This window comes from Anabrus simplex, chromosome 7 (genome assembly GCF_040414725.1).
Source record: "Anabrus simplex isolate iqAnaSimp1 chromosome 7, ASM4041472v1, whole genome shotgun sequence".
NCBI classification, from domain to species: Eukaryota; Metazoa; Arthropoda; class Insecta; order Orthoptera; family Tettigoniidae; genus Anabrus; species Anabrus simplex.
In genome coordinates this window covers 141,583,678-141,603,458 of record NC_090271.1, presented here as the reverse complement: position 1 = coordinate 141,603,458, position 19,781 = coordinate 141,583,678, and the positions used below count along the sequence as shown (strand labels likewise).

The 19,781-nt window shown below is 39.2% G+C and overlaps 1 protein-coding gene across 1 annotated transcript in view; it reads right to left on the bottom strand.

Annotated features, from left to right (window-relative positions):
• LOC136877371 (dr1-associated corepressor) overlaps positions 1–19,781 on the bottom strand; it is an 88,179-nt gene that overhangs the window by 51,533 nt on the left and 16,865 nt on the right. The window contains exons 2-3 of the mRNA XM_067151350.2: positions 12,700–12,772; positions 2,086–2,179 (exon numbers count right to left, since the gene is read on the bottom strand). Coding sequence (XP_067007451.2) covers positions 2,086–2,179; positions 12,700–12,772 — 167 coding nt within the window. The remainder of the gene's footprint in view (positions 1–2,085; positions 2,180–12,699; positions 12,773–19,781) is intronic.

Here is a 19,781-nt window from a genome sequence, read left to right as displayed (position 1 = left end):
ACCAGATAACATCGTTTCAGAATTCGTTCTCCTTATTTATATGCCCCTTAGCGAATGTCATTCTAAGCCGTCTGTTTTATGTACTTACCTATGGCCTTTTCCGAGGGATTCTTCCACAGTACCCATGCCGATACAGGATTTGACGGATGGTGGAGTTGCTGATCTTCTTTCCAGTTCGTCCTTCCATGAGTTGCCTCATTACTGGTGAATTTAATTTGGAATCTGACTATCAGCCGAACAACAAACCGTTCTTCCCTTTCAGTTAAACACTTTCTCCTGGGTTTCCTTGCCGTGTTGTTAATAGTGCCTTTGTATTTACATTTATCAACCACATATTGCACAGCAGAATGTGTTCTAGTGACCTGCTGCCCAATCTTGCGTAATGAAAATCCTTTAAATGCCAGTTTAAGTATAGTGTTCTTAACCTTTGTACTTAACTCTGTGCTCCTACCCATGCCCACTACAGATACACTGGGAAGAAGACTAATGCACTTGACCACTTGTACGCCGTCACTGACACTTTTCCGGGCATCGCAAACAAACGGTGCGCATCTCCTGTCCATGTGTACGAATACAACTGGTACACCCATTTGTTGATGCCGGCACATGCATATAAAATCTTCCTGCCTGTATGTAAATAAGTATTGTTGTGACTAACGAATTATCATTGACAAACCATGTTTTTACCAGTAATGATTTATTTCAGTTTTTCAATCATTAATGTGAATACAGGAGACTTGATAAGAAACTGAAGCCTGTACGAATAACAGAACTACATACTGTATATGCATAGAGGCCTTCCCTCCGATGGAAAAATGAATGGGATCCCTTGAGCTGACATTGCCATGATTACGGATGACCATTCCAAATTTCAACTTTCTAGGTCTTTTGGATATGGAGATTCAGTGATTGGTCAGTGGTATTTGGCTTTTATATACACAGATTATGCAAGGAAATATGTTATGCATGGTGGTAATGGGTTAACATCAATAATTTGTTGTTCTTCTCATAAACAATTATTGAGAGTCATAAGTAACTGGCAACAATTTTATATTTATCTGCAATCTATGGCCCATAGCAGGTAAACTGGGCAAGAGTCTTGGTTTACATCCTGAAATACAAAACAATGAGTCTATTTTAAATCTCAATGATAATACGGCTCTATCCTGCCGATATTAGTTATATGCAACAATAAGTTATGTTCACATATTATCAGTTTCTATTAACTTAATTTCCGAGCTGGTCTCACCCATGTCATTTCAAAACTCAGTGTAGGAAATGAATGAAACATAAAACTTTGTCAGTGCGACCGCAAAAACCTCTATGTGATATTATTGTGAGAGAAGTACTGATCCGCAGCACATACCATTAAGGGCGTGAATTCTTTGATTTGCCCAATACTGAATCTTAAATGAAAGAACCCTACCGGCTGAAATATTTCACACAGCAGTTTTCGCAGGCGCAATGATTTGTTTTTCTATAATTAAAACTTGAGTTTTTGTTATTGTATCCTCCATTTACTCTATCCATTCTGAACAACGAACTGCAAATAACTTCAATCTTGCTTTCTTCCGCAAACTGTTTGTTATGCACTTAGCTTTACAGACTGTTGCTAGAGCCATGCATACATTGCTTACAGTTAGAATGCGGAAGCACTTCATGAACAACGTTGATGATTGTCAAGATGCTAGTGGTTTAATATTGCACTAACACATCAAAGGTTTTTGGCAACACAAGGATGAGATATGGCTAGGAATGGGAAGGAAGCGTCTGTGGCCTTTATCACGTACAGCATTAGCATTTGCCTGGTGTGAAAATGGGAAACCAGAGAAAACCATCTTCAGGGCTAATGACGGAGGAATTTGAACCCACCATCTCCAGAATGCAAGCTCATAGCTATGTGACCCTAATAACATGACCAACTTGGTATTTAAAACATTTAACCTGTACACTAGTACCATAGAATAGAGTGAGTAATGGAATCTTGTATTCAGTTTCAAAGAATAATAGAAACAATCAGTAGACACATATTTTTTTAAATGTGAATTAATTACAAAACAAAACACCTTTTAAGATAATACTTACATGTGAGATGGGCTTAGGGTTTTGGCATTCTTTGCACTAGTAATCTCCATTGCTTTTGTCAGCAGTGACTCTACAAACAATTCTAGAGTTCTAGGTGAGTAAGTTAAGGTTAATATGCAAATGATTCCTAGAAAAAACTTATAACAAATAAGGACATAAACACAAGATTGACAAAATTAGATTTATAAGCTTTTTGCTAATATTTGAACATTTTTTTTTCTGCTAGTGGTTTAATGTTGCACTAACACATCAAAGGTTTTTGGCAACACAAGGATGAGATATGGCTAGGAATGGGAAGGAAGTGTCTGTGGCCTTAATCAGGTACAGCATTAGCATTTGCCTGGTGTGAAAATGGGAAACCAGAGAAAACCATCTTCAGGGCTGACGGAGGAATTTGAACCCACCATCTCCAGAATGCAAGCTCATAGCTATGTGACCCTAACAACATGACCAACTTGGTATTTAAACATTTAACCTGTACACTTGTACCGTGACGAATAGAGTGAGATCACTCACCGAGTTCAAGCGCGTTCCCGCAGAGCGACGCTAGTTCAGCCTAACACCAACATTACACGGTCAGCTGTTTTACACTGATATGCAAATAACCAAATGCAACACCCAATTCCTTAGACTCATGAATAATTCTTAGTCTCCACGAAGAAATATCTTTGGTTATTAATACGAGAACACACAAGATAAAATGAAACATTACGAAAAGCGAAACCAATATTGTGCTTTACATACTTCAGAAAAGAAAGGACTTTTAAACAGAATACATAAAACATTCAACACACACCAGATTGCAAATAACACTGAGACTTTCCTCAAATAAAGTAAATGACTTAAATTACCCACCAAAACTAGTTCGAGGCCGCTTTTGATAGTTTCTGAGTAGACTTAGCAGATTGTCGAGCTTGAAGATCTCTGCGGATTTCTCTCGGTCTGAAGAAGATTTGGCACTTTAAATAGTGGTAGATCAGTTTAGGAATAACGTCCAATGTGTGTTCAATACAACAGTCAGCTCCTGATGGCACAACTGAAATCACCTCAATCGAGTCAAGACACTCAAAAATATTGCCTCACACTGACCTAAACGAGCTCAGTTTTTCATTAATTTTCCTTTCAGTCTGGAAAAAAGTCACATACACTTACAGATGGATCTGTTAAAAACTTCGTGCCACTGTCGGATCCGTAATCCTTAATTTACGTAAGAACTGAGAAATTACTTCCACTTGCATGACTGAGAGAACAGACACAGGATATACACTTGAAAATTTTGAAGATTGTCTACCAACATAACCAGCCACATGATAAACTAAACAGTTTTATGTTGATGGATCAGGGAAAGGGTTCAACTCTGGCACAGTACTTTACCAATCTTAAATATTTAAACAGTCTTGAATAACGAGGGAGTTCAACGTTTTCACCATTCGCAATGAATCAGTACGCCTTTATAATTAAATTTGCAGAAAAGTACAGGTCATATATTCTGCTTTTGGCAGACAATTGTTTATCTTTCCGGGGAATAAGTCTTGCCCATTTTGCACACATTATTTTCTTTTGGCGGTGTAAAAAAATAGTCTACCATCAAGCTTCCATCTGTAACCCGATTTATAACCAGGAACGAAACAGTACAACATTTTCTGGAAATAATAGAAAACTAGTTGATTGCACACACAAAGCACTGTACAGATATTAACACAGACTTTTGGAAAATATTAAAACAAGCAAATTCTCTCAATGATCGTTAAAATGATCATCCTAACTTCACGCATGCATGCACGCATGCACGATATTACTTTCGTCAACAATTTGGCGCACGTGTTGTTGCAGCTGGTTCGTTGCGACTGCAGTGTCACACTCTGGCGAGGCCACCAACAACAGTGTTAAGAAAGCGGAGTGATCACACTTGGTATTCTATTCATCATGCTCGTACCGTACCGGCCCCTATTTGAAGGGCAGTAAAAAAAAAAAGTCTATTTGACACTCCATGGTAGACGATGTTGGAATGTTCTCTGGTAACACCTTTGTGTTTAGCTGACAAAATGAATTAAAACTCAGACGTAGTTGCCCAACAGAGATCTGGTTTACTCTGACATCTGGTAGAATAAAATGGAACAATGAAAATGACGTGCAGTCAGTATCATTGGCATGAAATCAAAATGCTTGCACACAGTACTCGAGGACATGTTGTTGTCGTTATTTTTCAAAGAATTATTATAGTCATGTAGCTTTGGTTGAAAAGGTTTTCCTTTGAATTACTGACAGAGCGTTTTCCTTGAGATGTTCCAAATAACACATATTTATAGGTTTGTAGAGTGGTTTTCTGATTTGTTTTTTTAAAGTTGGATGGTGTTATCTCCAGGGCCTATGATTTTGTTTTTGAGATTCTTACACTGTAGGGTAAATCCGTTAATCGGCACTGACCGAGTGATCAGGACTTTTGCGATTAAATGCCTATATTAAGGCTTTAACTGAATAGGTTTGCCATCTGCTGGGATTTTCACCAACCTTAGGTACACACGATTCATTCAAACTCCACTAGAGGCGCTTGTGTCGAAGATGTTCTGCCACGCTGTCAGTTGAAGTGAACTCGTGTGATGTCACTGTCGTTGCCTAGCGTGCGTGTTAAGGAGTAGGACTTCAGTATTCGTAACATCGGCGTGATTTGCAATGTAATTACTGTTGAACTTTTAATTATTCTGTTGCAAAACTACGTGTTGCATGAGTCAGAATACACAGAACATGATTTTGATCATTTATATTATATTTTCGGTCAGTGCCGAATACTAGTTCAAAAAAAATCACAGCCGTACCAGTTATCGACAGGTGTGCCGATAACTAGTGCAACTGAGGCTTCCAGGAAGCATACCTTTTCTTAATATATAACTCCCGCTTCATAACCTTCTGTTGGAAATATCAAAAAGAAATACTTTGAGAACATTTGAACTAGTAATCGGCATATACATTCTTCACTCAGTTTCTATTTAAAGTCTGATAAAATAAATGCCGAACATTAGGTCATGTATGTGCCGATCACTGGACAGTGAATTCACATTTACCTTTCAGATGGCTCCGAAACTGCTTTATTCAGAAGAAAGCATGAGGAAGGCTTTGGAAGCCGTGGCAGGAGGTATGCCTGTCCTTAGAGCAGCGAAACAGTACGGAGTGCCTAGGTCAACACTTCAGGACAAAGTAAACGGCAGAACTCCTTATAGAAAAATGGGACCTTCATCTGTTCTTAGTCAAGATGAAGAGGCAAAACTGGTTAACTGGATAATTACTTTGAGTAAAAAGGGGTTTCCTTTGACGAAGCATGAACTTTGCGATGCTGTAGCTATGGTAGTGAAAACATTACAGAAGGAAACCCCTTTTAGTGAAGGTAAACCAGGTAGGCACTGGTACGAAGCATTTCTTAAGAGGCATCCCGAAGTTACTGAAAGGGTTTCTGAAAATCTGACAACAAACAGAGGATTTGTAAGTGAACAGAGTTTAAGAGATTGGTTTAAGGAAGTGCTTGACTATTTGACAGAACATGGTTATGCAGACATTTTAAAAGAACCTTTTAGAATTTTTAACTGTGATGAAACTTGTTTCTTTTTATCACCCAAAGATAACAAGGATTTGGCGCAGAAATGTGTATAATGTTATTGCTAGTGGGGAGAAAGACAATGTAACTAGTTTATTAATGGTGAATGTCTCAGGTTCAATAGCCCCTCCAATGGTTGTGTTCAAATTCAAGAGAGTTCCCAAGATTGTTTCTGATGCAGTCCCACAATCATGGGGGATTGGCCGTTCGGACAATGGTTGGATGATGGCAGAAACTTTCTTTGAATACATTACGAACGTGTTTTATCCATGGGTAATAGAGCAGGGTATTAAACTACCAATATTATTATTCATGGATGGACATACATCACATCTAACCTTACCCCTCTCAAAGAGTTTTGTGAAAAAAGCGGTATAATTCTTGTTTGTTTGTACCCAAACACTACGCACATCTTGCAACCCCTTGGTGTCGCCGTGTTCCATCCAATGAAGCTTTTCTGGAAGAAAGCTGTGCATGACTGGAGAAATGAAAATGATCACGAAAAGTTAACTGTGAGTAAATTTGCTTCATTACTGGACAATGTACTGAAGAATATTACTTCTCAAACTATTATGAATGGTTTTCGTAAATGTGGTTTGTTTCCATTCTCTCCCGAAGCTGTGGACTACAGCAAGATCTTGAAGAAAAGGGAGGATGATAGGCCTACTGCTCCAAATGTAGATGATGTAAAACCTCACTTGAGGTTCTTCGAGAAATGTATAGACTCTGAAACAGGGCTACTTGATTCGTTTAAAGCAACAACTGGACGCTGGGTTGGTTCGACCAAGGACGAAAATCTTTTTTTACTTTTGGAGGGGACTGAAGGAAGAAGCTGGTAAAATGCAAGCACTGGAAAACACAGGTGACGAAGTGCCAATTGTGCGTGCAGATTTTCCTTTTCCACAGCTGAAGGTAAACGAAACAGTTGAGATGTATTTAGAAAATCACAATTTCAGTGAATTTGAAGGACTCCTAACTAACACTCCAAATGATACTTCCCATTCAAGTGAGTGTGTGAATACTTCATACTCTGGAGGGACTACTGAGGAATTATCTGGGCACATATCCGATTTAGATAGGGAACCGTCTGAACAGTCGGATAACTTCAGCAGAGATTTACCACTTTGAATGCCAAAGAAGTGCTTGCTTCCAGAGTTTAACTCTGTTAATGGATGCATCGATCCCTCTGTAACAAATCGTGGAGAATCCAAGTGTCAGGTATCCACGTCAGAAAGTAGATCTATCCCTCTTTCTCGTATTCTTAATCATAGTAATAGGATAGTAGCAGAATCTTCAACCAGTGAAATTCAAGTTTCTGGAGATACATTGAATCATAATTCTCAAGCGGTCAATATGATAGACGATAGGCCTACATGTTCAAATCAGGAGACAGTGTCGGATCAAATACCCGATAAGTGCAACACCATGAATTTCAATGAGTTGGGTTCTAAACACCTGTCGACTCCACCTTCCACATCTCAGGTAGTTATATCTCCTTTTAAAAGCATACTTTTCTGGCCAAGAGATCAGCCAGTTCTGAAGAAGAGAAAGAAGGAGAAGATACCAGCAGTAGCAACATCTGCACAATGGATGAGATACTATCAAAAGAAGGAAAAAATTAAAAAAACAAACTGAACTAGAGAAACATAGAAAGAAAAGGTAGCAAGCAAAATCAAGAAAGGAAGAACAAGAAGTGGAAAAGAAAACTTTGCCTAAAACAGCAACTCGTAATAAAAAGATTCAGGAAGCAAACGATCAAGAAGCTGTACATAAAAATAACGAAGTTAAGAAGAGAAGGCTTAGGAAAACACCTTCGGAAGTTGCAGAGGATTCATGGTACTGCGAAATATGCGAAGAAGACAAAAAATTGCCTATGATACAGTGCATGCAGTGCAAAACATGGTTTCATGAAGAGTGCTGCAGTATCAATAAAAAAAAGGGCTCCCATGAGTTTCACATGCCACAGGTGTGTAAATGAATAAACCTTTCAGTGTCAGTGTTTCATATGAAAGAAACGTACGCCTGATTATAATATTATGTCAATTAAAGCTAAACGTTGTTTTGATAGGCTTACTGTACTTAGGACCACAAATCTGTGGTGTAATGAAATGTGTCCTTGTGCGTGTTACTTAATGGTGATTCAATAGTGAACATACTGTTTCAATTTTTAGGGTGAAATTTTGTAATATTAAGGTAGAAATAAAATCTGTCTTGACTTAACCACATTTTAGTTGCCACTGCTGATTAATGGTACACTTGAGTGCCAATAACCGGGTCTCAGCTTTTCTTGCGCTGCCGATCATTGGTACACAGGGGTGAATCTAGTAAAATAAATTATTTTGAAATGAACGGGTTGTCGTGCAAGCACTTGAATATATCCTTTCGAATACAAAGGTATTTATGTGCCATATCAACGTAAGTTGCAACCAGTATTGTAGATATTAAAGACCTTGCACATGATGATGTAACGCGGTTCCTCTTAAGGTGCCGATTAATGGTACACTTACCCTAGATGAAGTTTATATTGTGCCCTATGTACCGGCCATTATGTTTTTGTATTGTTAGCTACTGATTATACTTTTTCTACTTGGTAGTCGTCAGAGAGAAAAAATATGTGTCAAACAAAGACACCTCAGCGGCGCTCGCATCAACTATGATATTTCAGCCCATTTTCTTTTTCTACATATATATGCCATGTCTAGACCTTACACACTCAACCTATGCTGCACAGTTCCTTCATGTTAATGTCATTTTAATCACTTAGTTTAGTCATAAATTGCTACGAATGAATTTACTTAGAGACCTTTCGGACTCGTGTTTATTCTGTATTAATGTTAAGGATATCTAGTTTCATAAGAAGACTAACCGTATTATTTTTGATCATTCAATACTATGTACCATAACTGGCTATAACCACCATGGCCCAATTCTCAACACAAACCACCGCGGGGTCCTCCAAGATCAGTAAAATTGGTAGGCCTATTGGCATTGAATGCACTGATAATAACCAATCTCCCTGTCCCTATTGTGGAAAGCTATATCTCAGGGTCAATACACATATAAGTCAAGCTCATCCAGGGATGTATAGACAAAGTATTGCATCCAGACAGCCGGATAGCAGTCACGTCCTGCAATCATCCACTGGAAGTACAGAATTTGAACAGATACCAGACACAGAACTGCAAGATGTAGGCCTAGATCCAATTAATAAGCACAGTCCCAAGCATAAGTGTAAAGGCCTTGCCCAATAGAATATATGCTTTTATAATGGGATTACATTTGATGATTTTGACACAGCCATAAATGGATTTGCCAAATTCTTGTCCAAATCAATAAACCTTCTTCCAGGTCCAAAATGGGACTGCCTGGCCGAATCAGTAAAGGAGTGCTTGGTTCGTCTGGAAGAAGGTGGGTTCAAATCCCCGTTGGGAAGTCGTAAAATTTAAGAAAGGAGATTTCCACTTCTGGAGGTGCGCATGGCCCTGAGGTTCACTCAGCCTATGCCAAAAATGAGTACCAGGTTAATTCCTGGGGGCAAAGGCAGCCAGGTGTAGAGCTAACCGCTCTAACCCACCAAGTGCCGAGGTTATGGATAGTGGAAGCCTTTACCTTCAACCCCTCCAAGGGCCTTCATGGCCTGTATGGAGATGAGGTCCAAAATACCCCGCCACAAAATACTTTGAAGCTAGGAAGGCTAAATGTGATGCTCTAATTCAAAGATCTTACAAGAGTCAATCTAACACAGAACGTCCGACCAAAAGGGACTGAGAGAAGAGGCGCAATACAGATACGAAGAAATGCAGTTTCTCTACTACAACCACAGGAGAAAGGCTATAAGGAAAGTTCTCAACCAACAAATGTGACTTGCAATTTAAGTGCTCAAGATATTGATGACCATTTCTCTTCTATCTTTTCTAATCCCAATAATTCTGTGCGAGAGGAGTATTCATCTGGACCGCATGAATGAAGCACAGCGGATAGTACTGAACAAATCTTATAAGACAACGATAAGCAAGGAGGAGGTAATTTATGCAATAAGTAAAATAGCAGTTGACACACCACCCGGTCCTGACAATGTTATAGTCTGAACAGTCAAGGACAACCTGGCATCTAACACAATTGCAAAAAATGCTACAATAATGTTAAATACCAGGCTCGTACAGTCTTGCTGTTCAAAGGAGGAGACGAGCTAAATCCGTCAAATTGGAGACCTACAACTGTATGTTCCGTATTACAATGTATTATTGAAAGGGTTTTTGAGGCCAGGTTGAGGCTTTTTGTGGAATTCAGTGAGCATCCGAGAGGTTTCACTAGGTCACCTGGTTGTCTCTAACACTGCCATTCTGAGATCCATCCTTCAACACACTAAACTTGGACAGCATGATGTAACTCTGATTTTCCTCGACATAAGTAAAGCCTCTGACAATGTTGGCCACTTACATCTCAGACATATTCTCATTTCTTCCAAATGCGACACTCAGTTAACAAGAATAATTTGTAATCTGCAAGAAAATAATTCCACCTGTTTCCAGGTCAGTCTGAGGAGGACTAAACCTATCATTTTACTGTTGATAAACTTAACCATAATAGGTATTTTATTTGATCCTGTATTGACTTGTCTACATCTATTAAAGAAACTATTTAAAATAGTTAAAAATATTTAAATTTTGCATCGTGGTGTAATGCAAAGGTCCCCATTGTCACCTACCTTAGCACTACTGACCAAATATTTAGAGAACTCAGTGAAAACAATGTATCTAATGTATATGAATATGCTATGGATGATGGGTTTAACTCCACTGACAATTTTGGGCCTTGCTGATGATACTATAATAATTGAAAAAAAAAAAAAAAAAAAGCAATCAGCTCTCAAAATCACTAATTTAGCAATTGAGATATTTCAGGAATTAGGTTTGAAAACAAACACAAACAAATCAATAGCTATCGACATTAATAAAGGAAAAATCAGCAGTGGGAACCTACGCATATCAAACTGTATATCTATGCGGTGCATTTCTGGATCTGAATGCATTAAATACCTGGGAGTTAACTTCGCTGATGCTATTGTATTTGATCCTAAGCAATCAATCACATTACTTCAAGAGAATATGAATGCCCTGGCAACTTCTCCTTGGCTACATCCTGATCAAAAATTTAACATCTTAAATTCATCCCCGTGTCCCACACTCATATATCAATTCCTTTCTACCCCACTGGAAAAAATTCCCCAACAACTTTTAGATGATGCCGACAAAATGATTATTAAGAGTACTCTCAAGGAGATTTTACCACTTCCAGCCGATACACTAGATGAAATTATTTATTCTGCCAAAGCGGTTTTTCGTGCAAGGTCGGAAGCAGCTCTACAACAGATCAATAGCTGTAACATCCTCTGCAAAGCTGGCAATAAGAAGACTGAAACAACGAGAAACCTCGAAGCTGAAACTGCTCATCGCACATCCATCCGTAACACCAAATGTTTCACCAAAAATGCAACTAAATTGCAGACACGTGACGGCCTGTTGGACACCATGATACCCAGGAGATCTCTTAGAGACCAAGTATATAAAAAATGGTGCCTATTAAACCAGAAAGGCAAAGGCGTATGCCTATATCAAGAGTTTACTCCAGCCAATTGGTGGATAAGAAAACAAGACAGACACACAAACACCGAGTGGAAAGATGCTCTCAAAATGACAGCAAATGTAGCCCCTGTGCGCGCCATACCAGGCAGATCCAGAGACGGTAACTACTGGAGACGATGCGGTGAGATTGAAACTTTGACACACGTCTTAGGATCTTGTCCATTCGGCGAATGCCTACGGAACACCATGTTTCAGGTTCTCTGTGGGAATCAACATCTATATCATCTGATGGCCAAGCAGGCATCAATTTTTTGGTAATGAGACGAAGCCTCTCATAGTAGCCTACGCAGTGGCCTCCATGGTATGCACTAGCCAGCGTCTCGGTGGGTGTGCTACGTAACAACTGATGAGCCCAACCTAGCACACGGGGGCGAAATGCTGGCAACCAGGAATGAGTTAGCTGGAAAATTTATAATATCCAATAACGGACCATTTATATTGGTATTATAAAATTACTCATTCGGGACAACTATTTCTGGTTCGCTATGGGAATCAACATCTATATCATCTGATGGCCAAGCAGGCATCAATTTTTTGGTAAAGAGACAAAGCCTCTCATAGTGCACTGGCACTGCTGGTGGCTCCAAGTAGCCTATGCAGTGGCCTCCACGGTATGCACTAGCCAGCGTCTTGGTAGGTGTGCTAGGTACCAACTGATGAGGCCAACCTAGCACACGGGGACAAAACGCTGGCAACCAGGAATGAGTTAGCTGGAAAATTTATAATGTCCAATAAAGGACCATTTATATTGGTATTATAAATTTACTCATTCGGGACAACTATTTCAGGTTTTCTATGGAAATCAACATCTATATCAATGTAAGTGTTGACGAAATTGCCGACATCCTATTTAATGAAGACACAAGTGATGAACTAATTTCTGAACTAAGTGAAATTGACATGATGACAGTCAAGAAGATTCTCCTGGACATGTGACAGAAAGCACAGTACCTGAAGGTGTAACATTAGCTACCACACCTTCCGGAGGTACTAGAGGACTTCCTTAAGGTATGTACAAAATTTTGTTTCCATATCTTGTTTAGATTAGAACTTATTGTGAAAATAATTTGTTTTTGTTTGCTGTACCACTACCAGCTGGAATAGCTGGGCCAGCCATTTAAATAGCCCGCTCAGATGATGGGTGTTAATGTCCTGTTCTACCAAACCTTTCCTGTCTTGACATAGAATATAAACCCAAAACAGGTTACTGTTCTGCACTATCACATCATGTTTTCTCTCCAAACATCACACCTAACAAACAAAAATGTATTTGGCAAGTCATATCTTAACAAATTTAAATTTACAGTATACAGATGATTTTGTACTATTTGGAATGAATCTCTCAAAATCACAGTTGACATATAAGCATGAAAAGGATATAGATTATCACAGGTACAGCTTGAGCAACTTTTCCAACTTCTTCATCAGTCTGCATGATCTTCTTTATGCGACCCTGAAAGGAGACACTTTATAATACAAGAAAATAAAACTTAGTCTCAATTAACTTAAAGTATTACTGCAAAGAAAAAATCCATTAAATATTCTAACAAATTATAAACCAAATCACTAATGATAAAAGCATGAAAACAATCAGATGACCACAGTAAAAACGGTTGAAATAGAAAGCAATGATATCTTGTTAAATAAATCAAAATTATTATTTTGTTATGGCTTTCCCAGTCTCAGATATTTGTACAACTGGCTGCAATCCTTTTATATCTGTTGCAGTTGGCACATTAACTGATGTGGTGGTGGTGATTGTGATTGTTAGTACAAGTGAGTAACCATACCCTCGTAACACTAATCAGTACAAAAAGAGATCTAATCCTTCGAACAATTAAGGTATCGGTAAATTAAAGTGAACGGCCCCAAAAAAGAATGAACTTGAAAGACCCCCTAAGCCTTGCAAACCTAAAAACATCGAGGTCAGAAGAAAACACAGTTCATCAAGGGACGTCAGATAGGAACAATAAGGAGCTTGGCACAAGCAAGTGAAAGCAAAGCAAGAAATCAAGCTAGAAGCCCTGCAGTTGCCAACCTACACTCCCAAGTTGAGAACTCTTCGGGCTGACCTCATTTAGTTGATTCTTATGACAGGCAGGGACACCGTAGACGTATTCCAGACACCCACAGACAGGAGGTAATGAGAAACGATATTCAAGACTAGAGCAGAGTTATCCATATCCTACATAAATAATTATTATAGACCATTAGGCCTTTCAGAGTTCAGTCTGCAAGCCTCTGTGAAATTACTAAATGTCGCCACAATACTCTATTTGCAACTAGTGCTGTGGCCTCATTTACTTCTATACCTCTTATCTTTAAATCGTTAGAAACTGAGTCTAACCATCGTTGTCTTTGTTTCTCTCTACTTCTCTTACCCTCCATAACAGAGTCCATTATTCTCCTCCATTCGACTCACATGACCCCACCACCAAAGCCGGTTTATGCATACAGCTTCATCCACCGAGTTCATTCCTAACTTAGCCTTTATATCCTCATTCCAAGTACCCTCCTGCCATTGTTCCCACCTGCTTGTACCAGCAATCATTCTTGCTACTTTCATGTCCGTTACTTCTAACTTATGAATAAGATAACCTGAGTCCACCCAGCTTTCGCTCCCATAAAACAAAGTTGGTCTGAAAACAGACCGATGTAAAGATAGTTTCGTCTGGGAGTTGACTTCCTTCTTACAGAACACTGTTGATTGCAACTGTGGGCTCATTGCATTAGCTTTACTACATCTTGATTCAATCTCACTAACTACAACCTGTGAGAACAATAAAGTTCGGTGAATGAAGTCAGAACGGTCGATCCGGCACACTGGCGACACACAACGCTGCACCTGCGTAGCAGCAGGTTTTGACCACCCGCTCCCAAAGTTCCTCAATTGAGCACTGTGTGTGTGCCGTGTAAGACCTGTCTGACACAGTGCGTATTTAGTGCGTTGGTTCTGAACTGCGAACAGGAAAATGAACGTCTAAAAGATCAATGTACAGTTCTGTTTTAAGCTTGACAAGACACTGAAAGAAACGCATGCGATGCTGGTACGTGTTTATGAAGATCAAGCATTGTCCTTGAAGTGTGTGTACGAGTTGTTCGCCGGTTTTCGAGGAGGCTGGGAAAGTGTTTCTGACAACATTGAGAAGGTGAGTAATGGCGTTCTCTGGGATCACCTCATTGGAAATAAGTCAGAGCCGAAAAGTCACGCATAAAAACGATACTCATAACCTTTATCGATAGTCAAGACATTATCCACAAGGAATTTCTACTCGAGGGAATGACATTTTGAACACCATCCCAAAGGAAGCCTTATTGCAAAGTTTCCAGGACATGTATCGCCGATCTCAGCAGTGCATAGTTATGGGAGGGGACTATTTCGAAGGACAGTAAGGTCAGTCATGGATTTTAAATACTTAAAATTATCTACCTGTTCCAGGTTTGTATCACCAATCTGACATTCAATTCTGCTGAATTTCTTATCTACTGACATCAATTTAGTGTTCAAAAGGCTAATTTTCATACCATACTCCTTGCACCTATTTTCAAATTGCAAGTGCATGCTTTCGGCACAATCTGCCAATAAGACCAAGCCGTCAGCATAAGCCCGACTGCTTACTACATTTCCATCTGCCTGAATCCCTCCCTGCCACTTTATACCTTTCAGTAGATGATCCATGTAAACTACGAACAGCAAAGGTGAGAGATTACAGCCTTGTCTAACCCCTGTAAGTACCCTGAACCAAGAACTCATTCTACCATCAATTCTCACTGCAGCCCAATTGTCAACATAAAATGCCTTTGATTAATTTTAACAATCTACCCTTAATTCCATAGTCCCCCAGTATGGCGAGCATCTCTTCCTTCGGTACCCTGTCATGTAGGTGCTTTCTCTAGATCTACAAAACATAAACACAACTGTCTGGGTTGTGACACTACATATCGAACACTTAAGGTTATCTCTATGAATTATTGATTAGTATTTTTTTCCTGTGAAGAACAGGCATCTGAAATAGTTATAAAACCTTAACAGAACAGCTTGTTCAGATTTTTAAAATGTATAATTTGTAGGCTCGAGGCACCGTCAAATCCAACAGTTGTATTCTTTCATATATCGAACGGGCTGCGTTATATATCGATCAGTGAAGTCTTATTTATCGAACATGATTTTTATATATCAAACAGCAAGGTTTTAAATACCGAACAGAAATATTTATTATAAATCTCTTTACTTTAGACATTATATGATTGTAATAACACGAGCAAAATAGAATGATTCTTAAATATAAATCACAATAGAGGAGGCAATATTAATACACATTAAAATATCCTGAGAAAAAAACACACACACACAAAAACAGTTTATCTCTACCCTTCCACAGAGAGCACATGTCTTTAGTCTTCCTTGCTTCTTTTCTTTCTCTTCAATTCTTCCCGGTACTCCTTTGAAGATATCGCATACGTTTTCCTTAATTTAAATTGACGAGTTTTTCTGGTACTTGAGGAACTTTGAGAAAATCTTTGAAAGAATCCTCGCTACTACTTGAGGTGGGTGAGCAAGCAAGTTCCAAAGTAATTTCATGCTCATTCAATATTTTAGACTTGTGAACTTTTACACCACTCTTCAAAATGATGGCACCAGGAAGATCTTTCTTGGGAGAAGGTACATACACCTCTAAACATTCATCACACCACGTGAAATCATCTCTTCCCTGATCACCATCATCTTCTGATGAACTGTCTGTCATAGTTTCATTCTGATTAGTGGATATTATTTTACGTGTTGCATTGTACCGAGTTGTAACATTTTTCCAATAAGCATACAAGTCTGGTTCACAATCATTCTGTTTTTCTCCATCACGTCTTAGTTTGTCATTGAACTTATCGAGAATGCGAGGAAGCAAGAATTCTTCCAGGTCAACAAGCACAAACTTTAACTTCTGATTGGAAGTGGAAAGGGATGATGGGCTGCTTTCGTCACTCTCTTGCTGTTGCCTTCCTACTGGGGATTTCAAAATATCTGCAACACATTTTGTGTAGTCCACAGCATTGGGATCTAGTGGATAGAGACCACACTTACGAAAGGTGCTTTTCACAGTATCTGGCCTAAACAGCATAAACCCAAACTTTCTTTAACATGGGTGCAAAATTTACCTTGGTTACTGATGCACCAAGAGTTTGTAATTTCTCGTCTTGAAGAGCATTTTCTCATGCTCTCTTTAGAGGTGCAAATCCCCCCCCCACATCTGCTTGTTGCAAAAGATGGATGGCATTAGGGAAAAGGCAGTAAGTTACAATATTATTCCATGATCATGACAATATTCATTGACTTGAAGGGGTATGTGACTCCTGTGTCCATCAAGAAATAAAGTAACAGGGAGTGTAATTTTCTCTACCTCTAGCCATGACCTACAGTGTTGAAGGTAGTTCAGAAATGTTGGGGCCTTCATCCAGCCACTTTCAGTTTTCTCGTAGATCCAAGGCTCAGGTACACTATCTTTGATAAGTTGCTGAAGTCGTATGTTGTTGAAGACGATCACTGTTGGGGCACAACACCCATCGGCACAGAAATTTCCGAGCACTGTTATGCCTTCTTTCTCTTTAGAGGTTGCCGTAATTTGAAGCTGTTCCCCTCTGACTCCAAGGTACATTCCTGAAACCTTATGGAACAGAAAATTTGTCTCGTCTGCATTGAAGATCCTGCTTGGGTCTTCCATAATTGATCTTACATCCTCAGATTCCAGGTAGCTCAACAGTCCAGCAAACCAATCACGTATTCTCTCTTCCGAGACAGCAGCCCTGCCCTTGCTAATGGTTTCAGCCTTCTTCTGAGACAAGGAAGGATGCCATCCCATAAAACATTTGAACCAGGTTTTACCAGGTCTTCCATATTTAAACGGTGTGCTCCTTCCTGATGACTGCACAATTTGCTGAACAGTGTCAAGTAAATTGTTTGTTTTTCTTCACCGGAAATCCTCTCTTAGCCATGTTGATTAGCCATTCACTAATGCCCTCTTCTTCTCGTGGACTCAGGAATGGCTTTTGCCCAAGGGCCGTCTGAATCTTCTGATGTCCAGGTAGTCTGTCGTTTAACATTGTTAAAGGGACCTGGTATGTTTTAGATGCCTGCCTTTGCAACATCATACCGGACTTAACCTGTTGAACAGCTTCAAACAAGGCAGATAATGAATACTGACACGTTTCATTTTTTCAACAGGTTTAACTTAGGCTTGTGGAACAATTTCCCCATTGGGAGTCTTAATTTTGACCATAGTCAAGCTCTGAGCACTAAGTTAAAGAAATGAGCAAGAACTGCAAAAACAATTATTTTCTGCTTTCTAGTTTTAAATGGCTAAAATGTAATAAAATTGTTTTTTTCCTAAGAGTGCTGTTCGATATTTAAAGGGCGTTTGATATACAGTGCCATTACCCTACCTTGCGCATACTGAAAATCAGTCAGTTTCTGACAACCCTTCTGTGGTCTGAAACCAAACTGGTTTTCATCCAACTTCCTCTCAACCATGGATCGCACCCTCCCTTCCAAGATGCCAGTGAATACTTTGCCTGGTATACTAATCAATGAGATACCTCGATAGTTGTTGCAATCCTTCCTATTCCCTTGCTTATAGATAGGTGCAATTACTGCTTTTGTCCAATCTGAAGGTATCTTACCAACACTCCATGCCAATTCTTACTACTCTATGAAGCCATTTTATCCCTGCCTTCCCACTATACTTCACCATTTCAGGTCTAATTTCATCTATTCCTGCTGCTTTATGACAATGGAGTTTATATGCCATCCTTTCCACTTCCTCAAGCGTAATTTCACCACCATAATTTTCCTCCTCCCCATGAGCTTGGTTGTTCGTGACACCACCAGGAAGATTTCCTTTTGCGTTGATAAGACTTTCAAAATATTCCCTCCACCTGTCCAGTGATTCCCTGGGATCAATGAGTTCACTTGAATTACCCAAAACACAGTTCATTTCCTTTTTCCCCTCCCTTCCAAAGGTTCTTTATTACTGTCCAGAAAGGTTTCCCTGCTGCTTGACCTAGCCTTTCCAGGTTATTACCAAAATCTTCCCATGACTTCTTTTTGGATTCAACAACTATTTGTTTCGCTCTGTTTCTTTCATTTATGTACAAATCCTTGTTTGCCTCGGCCCTTATTTGGAGCCTTTTCTGATAAACCTTCTTTTTACAATTACAAGCTGCTCTCACTTCATCATCCCACTAAGATGTTCGCTTTTTCTCATCTTTACACACAGTTGTTCCAAGGCATTCCCTTGCTGTTTCTATTACAGCATCCCTGCATGCCACCTGTTCTCTTTCTATACCCTGAACCTGCTTACTGTCCACTGTTCGAAACTTCTCACTAATCATATCCATGTACTTCTGTCTAATTTCCTCGTCCTGGAAATTTGCTACCCTTATTCGTTTGCATACAGATTTCACTTTCTCTATTATAATAATAATGGCGTGTGATCTCCCCGGAGGCCTAGTGCAGATCTTTGTATTTGACTCCCGTGGGCGACCTGCGTGTCGTTTTGAGGATGAAATGATGATGACGGCATACACACCCAGTGCCCGTGCCAAGGGAATTGACCAATTAAGGTTAAAATTCCCAACCCTGCCGGGAATCTATCCCAGGATCCCTGTGACCAAAGGCCAACAAGCTAACCAATTAGCCATAGAGCTGGACACTTTCTCTATCCTAGGCCTAGAGATACTTAGTTCACTATAGATCAGATTATGGTCTGTAAACATACAGAAATGAAGGAAAATTAAGAAGTGCATTTCCGTGTTATTGTGGACACGAACGATACAAAAACACAATTCTTTTTAAATTCTGGGCAATGTACAGACAAAACTCTTATTTTACATATATATATTATGTATATACAGACAAAAGTTCTATTTCAATGCAGTTTGTCATTTCCCTTAATCCAGGTTTAGCTGGGACAGTGAAAATATAGTTTCTTCTTAATGAACTAAATTTACAGTTATTTAAAGTAACAATAATTTACTACAAAACAGTTTCATGAGGGATAGCATTATGACAACCTGAAAGCAGTATTTCACGATCAGTCTGTACTACAAAAGTGAGCTGTAAAAGAGGAAATGAAAGGGAAAAGCTGTCCTAATAGAATATAATGATGATGATGATGATTGTTGTTTTAAGGAGCCTAACATCTAGGTCATCGGCCCCTGATGTTACGAAATGAGACAAAATGCAGTGACAAAATAAAAAAATAAATATCCAAAATCCTCCACTGACCAGAATTCAAAGCGAGGATGAAAAATGAATGGATGGATATGAATTTAAAGCAATCAGTGAAGTTGACCCGCAATGCCTGTCTCAGAAACTGACGGAAAACAATAGTAATACTGACCAAGGGACTATTTCTATAGCTCAAAATACTGAATCGATGATGCAAGCTAAAAGGGTCCAAAATATAGGT